At 44.0% G+C, this 13,057-nt stretch overlaps 1 protein-coding gene across 1 annotated transcript in view; it reads left to right on the top strand.

Moving 5' to 3' along the window:
• The window catches only part of SUCLA2 (succinate-CoA ligase ADP-forming subunit beta), a 498,521-nt gene that overhangs the window by 436,961 nt on the left and 48,503 nt on the right, over positions 1 to 13,057 (top strand). Inside the window, exon 10 of the mRNA XM_078657329.1 lies at positions 11,125 to 11,213. Within this exon, the coding sequence (XP_078513455.1) occupies positions 11,125 to 11,213 (89 nt within the window). The remainder of the gene's footprint in view (positions 1 to 11,124; positions 11,214 to 13,057) is intronic.

Below are 13,057 nucleotides of genomic sequence, written 5' to 3'. Positions count from 1 at the left end.
TTAAATTCCGTGTCAACAGCGTTTCGATCCCAAAGGCAAATGAGGGGTCTCATCAGGACCTAACAATGTGGGACACCTGAAGTGAGATTATTTGCTGTCAGGGTGGGAAGTGCACACCAGTCATAATGTGGCTCAAGACAAGGTGTAAAGAAGGAGAGAAGTGTACTCACGTGATGCCCAGCTGGGCACACATTGTGAGGGAGAAGAAACTGAGTCTTTTATGTATATGATCTGTAGCGTCCAAATCCCAATTTAATTAAAGATTAACGTCTAGGGGAACCATCCAAAGGAGAGAGAGTATGCATCTCTTGTTTTCAAGATATAGGTGGCTCACATAATTGGCCTTGTTGCACACTTGATACCCTGGTTCCATGTGAGTAGGATGACCCTTATCCTTTCTTACAAACTAGTAGGCTTGCAGCACTGCTTGTGCCTCCCACTTCAGTAGCCCTCTAACGATGTCTCAGGCCTGCCATTTCAGAGCCAGCGACCATGTTGACTTGGCAAAATAAACCTTTTGCCATGCCTAAACTGTCCCTTTTTATACATATAAGTCACCCTTAAGGTAGGCCCTGTGTGGGAGAGTATCAAAACATCTGGAAGTGAAGTCACAACAGACAAATGAGTTTTACAGATCATACAGAGCGGCTACATCCTTCAGTTCAAATCTCCGCCTCCCTTAATTCCTCCAAAAAGAGCACCTCAATATTGGGAAACACAGTTCAAATTGGAGATTTCATTACTTCCCCCAAAACAAGGGATAGAAACGGTAATTGAGGGGAAGATGTCTATTTAAGATATTTTCCGGTCCCTGAGAAAGGCCCCAAACAAGAATTCTGACCTATATTGGATCTGAGGCTGACCAGCAATACATCACATGCCAAAAGTTGAGGCTGTTCATCAAATCTATTCCCGTCTCATGAAAGGAGATTGGATGTGCTCTCTAGAGCTGAGGGATTCTTATTTTCATATTCCAATTGTGATGAGAAACAAAAGATTTCTCAGATTTCTGGTAAAAAAAAAAGCATTACCAATACAAAGATTTTTACTTTAGGCCTCAAATCTGTTCCAAGAACCTTTTCAAAATGCATAGCTGTAGTAGCCGCTTTTATATGCAGAAAAAAGATCTTCATCTACCCATACTTTGGCGACTGTTAATAAAGGCTCACACAGCACTAGAAGCCAAATAGGATTTCAGTTATCCTGTCAAATTATTAGGCCACTGAGGACTGCAAGTAAACTAGGAAAAGTCAACAACATCTCCCGTTCAACTACTAGCTTATCAAGGATCATCTCCTAACACCATAACAGAAAAAGTGTTTCCTTTGGAGGAAAGAATCTCTTCAATTTTTTGGAAATGCCCTCAGTTGCAGCATACCACAAATCCAACAGTGAGAACAGTACCCTCTCTCCTAGGCTCCATGTCCTCTCGCATCCCTCTAGTACCCAGTGCTCTTCTCTACATGAGACCTCTCCAACAATGTTTAGAAGGCCAGTGGACACAAGATGAAGAAGATTGGGAACACAGAATTCCATTGACTAAGCAATCATAAACAGTCCATAGAGTGGTGGCTAAACAAATCAAACTCGCTCAAAGGCATTCCTTTTCCATCAAGATCATCCAGCTCAGACCATACTAGCCAATGCATCCCTCTTTGGCTGGGGATCTCCCCTAGGAGAACATGTAATCCAAGGTCTACTGTATAAATATTCTCAAACTAGAAGCAATCCACCTTGCTTTCAGAGCATTCCAGACAGTAATACTTTTAAGAAAGGCTCTTTTGCAATGTATTGTTCATTTTTTATTTTTTTTTGTCCTCATCTCACCTTTCAAGCCTCTGCGGGTCTTATGAAGCCGCCTTCGTAGTCTGTGGGCCCCACGGCTTACCGCACTCGCTTGGGTCGTCCGACCGATCCCCATCTTTGTAAGGGACCCTGGTGTAATCATTGGACCATTTATATTAAGTTAGTTTTAGATTCTTACCCCAGTTCACAAAGCGGTGCCAGATGTTCATTGTCTTGTCCTCCGCACCATCATAATCTAAGCGAGCCATAGAAAATGCAGCCTTGAGCCAATCCCCTCTTTGCGGCGGTAAAGGGTCCCTCCACTTCCTGCACATCTCGCTTCTGGCCAGCAGGATCAAGTAAAGTAATAGCCCTCTGGCCTTCTGGGGGAGGGTTTGACTGAGGCCGCCACCATCCCCGAAAAACACTAATGGCATGTTAATCACTATGTTGATGTTAAAAATATCTCGAATGTTATCCCCCACCTCATTCCAAAATTTTTCAAGAGATGGACACTCAAAACATATGTGTAGGTCGCTTGCGAGAGGTATTCCACATCTAGGGCATTTGAGAGCTGGATCTGGGGCGAACTTTGCGATTTTCGCTGGGGTGTAATAGAGTCTATTGATCACAAAGAAATGATTTTTCTTTAAACAAGCGGGCTTAATATATTTGTACAGGGTCAATAGGGATGGCTCGTACAATGACTCTATTGACTGCCCGAGGGGGGTTCCCACCCATACCAACGCTGAGGGGGGTATCTCGTGGTCCTCCATCTCCAACATACTATTATACCACTTTATTCATTGGGAGGATGGATTGCCACGAAGCTTCGATCTCTCTATTCCCTCTGATCTCCCCCTTTGCTGCCTCATACCAAGATGTTAGCTGTATATATTTGAATCTTGAGAGCCCTGGCCCGATCTTTGCCCTCAGGTACTCCCATGGATGTATCCCCCCGGAGTCTAACAGTTCAGACCAGACTGTGATGCCTGCCCTTCTTATCGGCAATGCCAAACTGTCCTGTAGGCAGTCCGGCGTTCCCGGCGCATCCCAAACCGGGGCATTGTCAGAATAGTACCCAATGCCCCAGCACCTTCTAAGTCTATACCATAACTCCAAGGCTGCCCTCAATACCTTCAGGCGCACCCGCTTGAAAAATCTGGGCGAGCCAAATTTGTACAGAAAAGCCTCGCCGTCTCCACCCCCTACTACTCGCACCATTTCACCCAGCAACCTCCCCCAGGCAGACTCACCCGGCTTAACCAGAAGCATCCGTATGCTTTTAAAATGAAAAGCTGCAGCATATAACCTAACATCAGGTAGGGCTAACCCGCCTTTTTTTAACCTGCGTCTTAATTTTTTTCACGCCAGGCGGACTCCCTTATTACCCCAAATGAAGCTCCCGATCTTACTCTGGATCTTCATTAAACTTTTGTTATGGAATGTTAATGGTACAGAGGAGAAAAGATATGTCAGCTTGGGTAGAATGACCATCTTTACCAAGTTGGTTTTTCCGTAAATAGTCAAGGGGAGGTTCCTCCATCTACTGAAGAGACTATCGATCTCCTTCGACACCCTGTTTAAATTGAGCTCAGGTATCTTCTCCAATTCCTTTACTACACAGATCCCTAGGTATCTCAGTTCTTCACTTACTCTTCCTGACCACTCTAAATTCCAACACATCACCTCTGTCTTGGTCTTATTGACAAGAAACCCGGATAAGGACCCATACTCACTCATGCACTCCTCCACCCTAGGGATTGCTGCCTTTGGATCGCTTGTGTACAGTATTAAGTCGTCGGCATACAAAGCTAACTTGGAGCTGTATTGTTCTGATCTAAATGGAAGGATTGTATCATCCAGTCTCAACATCTGCGCCAAGGGCTCCACATATAGGTTAAATAGGAGGGGCGAGATCGGGCACCCCTGCCTAGTTCCTCTCTGGATGTTAAAACTCGCCGTGAGGAGCCCGTTTAACAGTATTCGAGCAGAGGCACCCTGATAACAATTCTGCAGGGTATGTATGAAAATTGGACCAAACCCCATAGCCCTCAAAACCTCCCAGAGGAACACCCAGCAGACTCTATCAAAGGCCTTGGACGCGTCTAAAGCGACAACGGCCAAGGGCTCTGCTTTCTGAACGGCCAGATCTATATTTCCTATCAAGAGCTGCGTCTGTTCCTGTATGTGCCTCCCTGCGACAAACCCTTTCTGATCCGTATGTATTAACTTCGGGATCAGTTTTGCCAATCTCCCTGCCAAAATGCCCATGAAGATCTTCTAATCGGCATTAAGCAGGGAGATTGGACGATAAGAGTCTGCCTTCTTCGGGTCCTTGCCCGGTTTTAAGATCAATACAATTATTGCTTCCTTCCATGTGTTGGGGACCTTTCCATTTAAGCTGTATATTGAGTTGAAAGTGTCCCCCAGGATATCTAATAGCTCCGCATTAAGGAGCTTGTATATTTCACTAGGGAGTGCGTCTGAGCCTGCCGCCTTATTATTTTTTGATTTCTTAATCTGTGCTTCTATCTCCTCCAAGGTAAAGGGGGCCTCTAACTTATTTTTACTGTCTTCTGAGAGTACAGGAAGCTGTTTATCCATAAGGAATAACTGGATCGAGCTCGGCAGGGGAGCTGAATCTTCTCTATACAGCTCTGAGAAGATGGAGAGAAGACAGGACTGCATATCCTCAATCTTATTTGAGGTATCGCCGTTAGTGTTAATGATAAGTTCCCTTATATCGTTCCTGGCGCGATCAGTCTTGGCTTTCCACGCCAAAAGGGGGCCAGCCTTCTCTCCATATTCATAGTTCTGCATCCTTCTGGTGGTCCACTGTGACCTACATTTAGCTTCTAAGATTCCTCTGTACTCAGCTCTTGTCTCCTCCAACTTCCTCATAATCTGAGTAAATTGCTCCGGGGCCCCACTACTGGCACCGTCTCTTTCTTTCTCCAAACCACTTATCCTACCCTCAACCCCCTTCAATGCCTCAGCTTCAATCCTATTTTTATAGCATATAATTCCATGTAGTTTCCCCCTTAACCATGCCTTATATGCATCCCAGACTATATCTGATGTTGTGGAATCTGAGTTTAGATAGAAGAATTCCTTAGTGGGGGCCTGAACAGTCCACCTTGGCTTTTGCCGCTGTGCCTCCTTACTCAAATAAATTAATTGGATAGGAGCATGGTCTGAAAGGTGACTCGGGAGAACTGTTCTCTCCTAGATTGATCATTGACCCTCTATCAGTAAAGATATAGTCAATCCTTGAGGAGATGTGATGCTTTTTACTAAAAAAGGTAAAACCCTGCTGGTCTCCTTTTTTCCCCCTCCATATATCAACTAGATCCAAGTCGTGTATCATGTTGATTAGAGCTCGACGTACCTTTACTGCCCCTTTATAGTGACTCAAATTAGATCTGTCTTTGAGTGGGTCCAGTAATACATTGAAATCTCCGCCGATCACATATGGTGGGGGTTCCAACATCAACACAGCTTGTAGTTTGTGGATATAAGTTGGATCATCTATATTAGGGCCGTAAAAAGAGGCACAGAGTATTTCTACGTTTTCAAATGCCAATTGAGCCGCCAGCCACCTACCAGAGGAGTCTGATTGTGTTTTTTTTATATTACAAGATGTTCCATGTTTGATCAAAATAGCCACCCCCCTATTTTGGGACGTCTGTTTTGAGGCACTAAAGCACTTCACCCAGGGGACCTTCGAAAAAATTAAAGTGCTTTCTTCGTAGCTCAGATGTGTCTCTTGCAGCATACATACTTGTGCGGTAGAAAGTTCAAGATACTTAAAAATTAACCTCTGCCTCCGAGCACACCTTAACCCATTGACATTCCAGGATACAAAGATGGTCCTTCTACCCCCCATATTCACGCCTGTCTCCTCCCCCGGTTTCTACCAAAGTTAGGCGCCCTTCATGACCCGATGTGGTACACAAATTGTTGAGATGAGGTCAACTTTTTTTTCCTTTTTTCCCCACTGCTCCCCACCCATGTGCCCCCCGTCCTCCCCTGTCCCCACCCTCCCATTCTACGTGCCCATCCCATCCCTGAGGAACCCTGCCTACTAATAGGCAAAAGCCTATTTAGCCATCCTCCCCTCCATGGAGCATGTTTACTAATCACATTTTAATTAAGAGTCTTTTTTCCGACATTCCTAATAATTGTATTTCATGTATGTGTCAGGAGACCCTCCTAATCTACATGCCCCCTTGTCCCCCTTGTTTATCTCTGATCTTAGCTATTAGGGCGTCCGCTTCCTCCCCCGTCTTAATCAGATGCATGTGGTTATTCCACATCACTCTTAACTGTGCTGGGAATTTAAGCTGTGCCTTAGCGCCTATACTATTCAGCTCCTCCAGCCTTTTCCCCAGCTCCCACTGTCTTGATGCGGTAATGTGAGAAATATCAGATCTTATTTGAAAACTGAACGGGTTGGAGCTGTTGTAGCGTATAGTTCCTTCTTTTAAGGCGGAAGACAAAATCTGTTTCTTTATGGAGTAGGTTAAAAAGTTCACCAAGATCTTTCTGGGTTTTTGTCTTGCAAGAGTTCTTCTGTAGGGGGCCCGATGCACCCTCTGTATATCGTGTAGCAAGTCCACCTCTGAGGCGCCTTTTAAAACTGTCCCCATCAATAAGGATATAACGAATCCCTTAATGTCTCCCCCTTCCATGGCTTCCGGCACATTCAGAATTCTTAAATTATTTTGGCGTGAGTAATTTTCCATACGCTCAATGTCCTCCTTTAGTTCTTTATTCTGAGTAGATAGCTTTGTAACCTCTACCTCAGTGGCGCGCGGGGATTCCTTTACTTTGGGAATTTCTGACTCAATTGCCTCGGTTCTAAGGGTAACCTCATCCACCCTCTTGGCTAGCTCGTCGCAGGAGGCCTTGATTGCTGCTTGATTAGCTTCAGATATAGAAAATCTATTGGACATCTCAGCCTGGTTGGTTTCTGATACCGTGAACCTGCTAGCAATCTCATCCTTCATGGCTAACAATATTTCAGCCAAACTCCCTGCGGTTGTGGCGGGCTTATCGGGCTTATCGGTGTTGGACTCTGCGCCAGTGCTATCAAAGGTGGCAGAAGTGGCAGGATGATATGCCTGTCCTGATTGCGATATATCTGTTATATCAATACTTCTGGCTTTTGCTGTGGAGTCATGTTGAATAACATCCGATCCATTAGCCTCCAACACCGAATACCTGTTAACCAGGCTGATGTCTGGGTGTATCACTGCCTCTGCCTCAACTGGGACTATGGGTGTATCTGCACATATAGATTCTGCAGCTCCGCCGACTAATGACCCTTTGTTGTTTTCAGCCAAGGCGGCCGGGGCAGGCTGTATGTGCTCTAAAGACTGGGCGAGCTGAGCTGGCTGAGCTGATGGGGGAGGGCCACTAATGGCGGGAGTGGTAGTGGTTGTGGTGGTAAACATTACCTTGTAATAGGTTTTGAGTGAGGGGGTAACTTGAATACTGGCCTCTACTGCCTTACCACCCCTACTTTTGCTTTTTCCCTTACTTTTGATATTTTTTACACTCAGATATTCCTCTGAGGTATTCAGCTTAGCTTTACCCCTTCTTACTCGTTCCCTTACTTCAGTGATGGGGGGTGAGATACGGGGAGGGAACGCAGGCTTTCCCTTAGTAGTATCAAACACAGTCCCCGCTCTTAGTGTATATCTGTTGACTTTAGCTGGAGGCTGTGTTTCCTCTATACCACAGAACCCCCTTGAGCATGCCTCTTTGCTAGCGCCCTTGTCAGGTGTGCCCCCAATATCCATACACCTTTTTGGGGTATTGGTTAATGTTGCGACAATTTGTGGAAGGTTTTGTTCCCTAGGGGGCTTAGATAGCTCACTGTTCTCCCCTTCACTGAGCTTGGGACATTGTTTGAGGCTCCCCCCACCGCGCTGCCAAAGAGAGATGTTACTTGTTTTTCTCGCTGCTGCACTGGCCGCCGCCTCTGCTCCGTGGAAGCGGCCGCTGGCTCTTCCTCCGCTGACCCGGAATGTGAGCAGAGTGAAGTCTCGCCTCTTCCGAGTCAGAGCCGCCGCCTCCCACATCCAGTGCCGGCTCCTGCTCACGCACACGCCGTCATTCTGATCTGCTCCGCGGGCCGCTTCCAGGAGCCGAAAAACAGATTCAACCTCCGGGAGCATAATCTGCAGCTGAAAACCTCAGTTACCGTGAGTGCCGTATAGGGGGGTGCGGGGGGTGATTCGGTCAACAACTACTTTCTCGCAGGTCTCATATTCTCATTAGCGCTTAAAACTCCCCATTACGAGGCTTTAGCTGCTCCAGGGAAGGGGAAGGCGACTGTGGCCGTTCAGCTGGCGGCCGCTTTGTTCCTCCGTCCAACTGCAATGTATTGTTCAAACAAATATGGAGGAACAAGGTCAAGAATTTTGTCACTGGAAACTCAAGCAATATGGTATTAGCTGCTGGCGAGAAATCTATCTCTCCAAGCAGTACACGTACCAGGTCTTCAAAGTCAACAAGCAGCCCTTCTCAGCACATGGTTCCACGAAAACTAAGTGGAAACTTGACAACAACATTTTGCAATCTATTATCTTGGATTAAGATTTTCCCAAAATAGATCTTTTTACAAATGATCAAAATGCAAAATGCCAAAAAATATGGGTCCATAGTGTAGGCTCAGCAATTAATAGGCAATGCCCTTTCGATGAACTGGTCAAACAGATTTCTTTAGGCTTTTTCACCAATACTACTCATACCAACGCTGATCACCAAGTTCAAACAATCTCCCCCAACCCTGATAGCCTCAAAATGGTGTCTTCCAGAGCTTCTTCACCCATTGTTCGAACCTCACAAGAAACTTCACATGCTAATACAACCTTCTGTCTAGAGTGGGATGTCAAATCTTCCATCCCAGCGTACAATCCTCGAATTTAACAGCATGGCTCCTGAGGTCATTCTGTATGGACAATTACATTTACCCTCAAACTGTATGAAGGTACTCGAAGAAGCAACAAGAACATCTATCAGAAGTTCTCAAGCTTTCATATGGAAAAGATTTGTACTGTGCTCTATGAACAAAACCCATTATACCCTATCCTGCCAGGTATATGCATCCTTCCTTACCTACTGCATTTGGTAAAATTAAGACGGCACTTTTCTTCAATAAAAGTGCTCTTGGCAGCTATACCTGCTTATTGTAAAGGAACAAATCAATTTTTTTTTCATGATTCCATTCCCCAGAGACGTTTTGGAAGGGTTAAAGACAGTCTATCCTCGAATAGGATGGCCTGCTCTCCCATAGGAGATGAAATTGTTTCATTATAAAATCATGGCTCCTACCTTTGAGCCTATTCATAAACCCACATTGTAGCACCTTTCATGGAAAGTTGCTTTCTTAGTCGCAATTGCATCAAGAACAGTCGGTGAATTGCAGGCTGTATCATCTATTGAGCCTTATTTAGATTTTCACCACAACAAAGTAGGTTTAAGAACACAGCTATCTTTTCTACCCTAGGTTGTATCAGATTTTCATCTAAATCAATCTTTTTCTTACAATCTTGTTTCCTAATCCTACTTCACTAGCTGAGAGATCACTTTACTCTTGCAATTTGAAAAGAGTTATAAGATTTGGTTTAGATAACAACCGAATCCATTAGGAAGACTACATTTTGGTCCTCTCCAAACAGGATTAGCTTCATGCTAGCAAACCATAACCCACTGGATTGTATCCTATATTACCTGCTGGTACCAGTTAGCAAATACACTTATCTGGTAGACTAAAAGAGCATTCCACTAGAAGCAATGTGGCAACTGCCACTAAGGTCAAGAATGTTTCTCTTTCAGAAACATGTAAGGGAGCAACTTGAAAATCCTTTCATACATTCCCTAGACATTACTGTCTAGATGAAGATTGTAGAACAGATACTATAGTGGGCTAAGCAACTTAAAATACAAATATTGAATTAGCCTACCCTAAAGATTTTTCTTTCTGTGAATCTTGCTTGTACACATATATGTTTGTTACTTGCATTGTCCTCCTCAAAGAACACATATGCTTGCTACTCTATTCTACACTCATAACTATCAGTGCAAATACTACAATGCAGAAGGAAATACGTACTTGTGATCTTAGTTCTGCTTTATACTGAAGTCATGAACAACTCTCCTTTCTCCCTGACTGTCAGTGTAATATAACAATGTATATGTTAATGCTATTATGTTAATTTAAAAAGCGAGGCAGAACAAATTGTTAAAGTACGGTACAGTGCAGGCTGGGTAATGGACGCTACTGGCTCAGTGTCTAATGCATATAGCTAATGACAGGCAACGTTCCCTTCACTTGTCTGTGTAGTTACAGCAGGTTTTACGCTTTTTTTTTTTTTTTTACTGAATGGCACATTTTAACGTTAAATCCTGCAATGTGGTTTAGTATCCTGCTTATATTGCTGTAGTTTTCTACAGATAAAATGCAGTTAAAGCTGGCCCGAAATAGATTTATGGAAGTGTCACCAGACTGTTCATCACTGAGATGGCTACCTCCAATGACAGAAGAATATATATAAAGAAGTGTTTCGGGTTCCCACATGTAGGAAGGACCATTCTGTGTTCATGACTTCAATGAGTATAACCACGATGCAGAGCTAGGATTACAAGTAAGTAACATTTCCTTTTTCTTCATGTTGTTTAGGTTTCTAACCCTAGATTGTGGAATAATGCACAGCGTGTGAATTGAAGTATTATTAAGTTCCAAACTATTGTTACAGGTGAGTAACTCTTTAATTACCCAGCGCGTCTAACTGGTTTAAACTCAAGAAGAAACAATAAAGGGATCTTGGGGCTGAACTAAGTTTGAATTCCAAGTGGTGAAGCAATTACATTTTATCAAGCGAGTCTCAGAAATCTTTGAAATTGGAGCTGAAAACTCTTCTTTCAGAGATTGTACTAAGACTGATACTCATTTGACATGTAGGTCACCAGTTCATATCTGAAAAGTTCCTAACCAGCATGTTGGAGCTTTAGTTGAATATCAATCTGACATAATCTATATTTCTCTCTAATCTCGCCCCTTAAATTGTCTCTTTTGCTTTCTTGTGTGTTTTGTGTTGATCACCTAATCGTCATTAGTATATTTGTTTGCGATATTTTGGTTCCTGCTAATATACAGGTGGATTGAAAACGCTACTAGAAGCAGCATCTGGCAGCCTCCCATTTGTGTTTCTCAAAGAAAGAAAATATACTGAGAGGTGCTTAATTTAATGAATGTGAAAGTTGCAATAATGAATGGTTTGCTGCATGTATCATGTTTTAAAAAAAATGTTTTACCTTCCACTCAAGGTACACGAGTTGATGATGCTAAAGCCCTGATAACAGACAGTGGGCTCAAAATCCTTGCTTGTGATGACCTTGATGAAGCTGCTAAAATGGTAAGCAAGAATCACTTTTTAATACAAACAGTTGCACATCATAGTATGGTATATATGTTCTATGTATTTTAAAAGTATAGAAATGTAATGTAAATCATGTTCAGTAGGCATGGAATTATGTTGCACAAAGAGTGTCTTCGTAAGCTCCATTACTTTTCGATAATAGTGGTTTGCGTATCTACTCGCAGTGTACAAATAGCGATTTATTTATTGAGGTATTTATTGAGCAAGAACTGGCCACATGGGTAGGGGAGTGCTTTATATATACCATAACATAGGTACACAAAATGGTGTAACGTACTGGGAGATGAGAGATCGAATTATAATGTCAGAACATTCTGACAGTAAAATTGGAGGATATCTCTGCGAAGGGCTTATGTAAACGAACGTTATAAGTGTAGGTGTAAATCAGTGGGGAAGATAACATCAGTCTTTGTTAGACCTGACATCATTGGCGTGAGTCTCCCTACCATTTTTGACGGATTGCCTCCTCTGTTTTGACCTATTTTTGCTGGTTGTATGTTTTGGGCCCTGTGCCACTGCTAATCAGTGCCACAGTGCAAGTGCTCCCTATGTTAAATTGATATACCGATTGGATTCCATGATTGGCTTATTTGATCTGCTGTCATCCCCTCGTACAGTGCACCATGTGTGCCAAGGGCTTGTAGAGCAAATGCTGCTGGTGGGCTTGCAGCACTGGTTGTGCCAACCACAGAAGCAGCTTGTAAAGTGTGTCTCAGGCCTACCATTGCAAGGCCTGTGTGTAGTCTGTGACTACCATGCCGACTTGGCCAAGTGCACCCACTTGCCAGTCCCTAAACCTTCCCTTTGCTTCCTATTGGACACCCCATGGTAGGCCCAAGGGCAGGGTGCATTGTAAGTATAAGGTAGGACATGCTCTGATGTGTGCAGCATGTTCTAGTAGTGAATTACAGCCATTTTCGTTTTTCACTATTGAAGGGTACCTGTTCTCATAGACTAGAATGGGCAGTGAAGATTGTTACATCCCTCCAATATTAACTGACTCAGGGAACATGGTAGAAATTCGAATTTAGTATACCTCAACTCAGAATAATAAAAGACATCTTTTAGTAAAGTTTATTTTAATATTCTGTGTTTGCAAATACCACTTTTAGAAAGTAGATATTTGCTTGCCTAACCATTTGAGCCCACCTCTGCTGACTAGTGTATTCCTTGTCTGGGTTTGTGTGTGACAGGGCTGGGGAAATTCCAGGAGACAGTCTGGGACAGCCCAGTGGTGAATAGGGAGATTTACCTCCAGATGGGAGGGGGAGAGTGCACCTGGGACCTGAATAGGGCTAGGCCTTCCCTCCACAATGCTGGCTCCACCCCCTGTGGCTTGTCTGATGTCTCTGCCCTGCACAGTGAAAGGAGAAGGGGAATCCTGTCAACAGAGTGCTCCAAAGCTGCATCTTCCCTCCCCTGTGCTGGCTCCACCTCCTGTGGGGCGTCTGATGTTTCTGCCCTGCACAGTGAAAGGAAGAGAAGAGTCATGTAAACACAGTGCTCAGGAACTGGTTTGAACTAGGCAGGGGCCCCTCAGCCTTCAGAGAACAAAGGATTTTGGGGTATAAATATTGGCACCCAGTCCCACAGACCTTAGATCACTTCTGGAACAAGAAACCTTTCTGCCAAGGAGAAGAACCAAGGAAGCTGCATGAGTTTGGACTGCCCCTCTGCCAGTGTGCTGTTTGCTGGGTTGGCCTGCAGTGGTTACTTTATTGCCAAGGGAAAGGAGAAGGAACTTTGTAAGGACTTTAATCTACAGAATATTCTCCAAGGGCTTGAACTGTGCTTGCCTCCTGCTGAAGTCTCAGGGCCAA

This window comes from Lissotriton helveticus, chromosome 8 (genome assembly GCF_964261635.1).
Source record: "Lissotriton helveticus chromosome 8, aLisHel1.1, whole genome shotgun sequence".
Taxonomy (NCBI): domain Eukaryota; kingdom Metazoa; phylum Chordata; class Amphibia; order Caudata; family Salamandridae; genus Lissotriton; species Lissotriton helveticus.
Note: the sequence above shows the minus strand (reverse complement) of the source record. Positions and strands in the feature narration are given on the sequence as shown.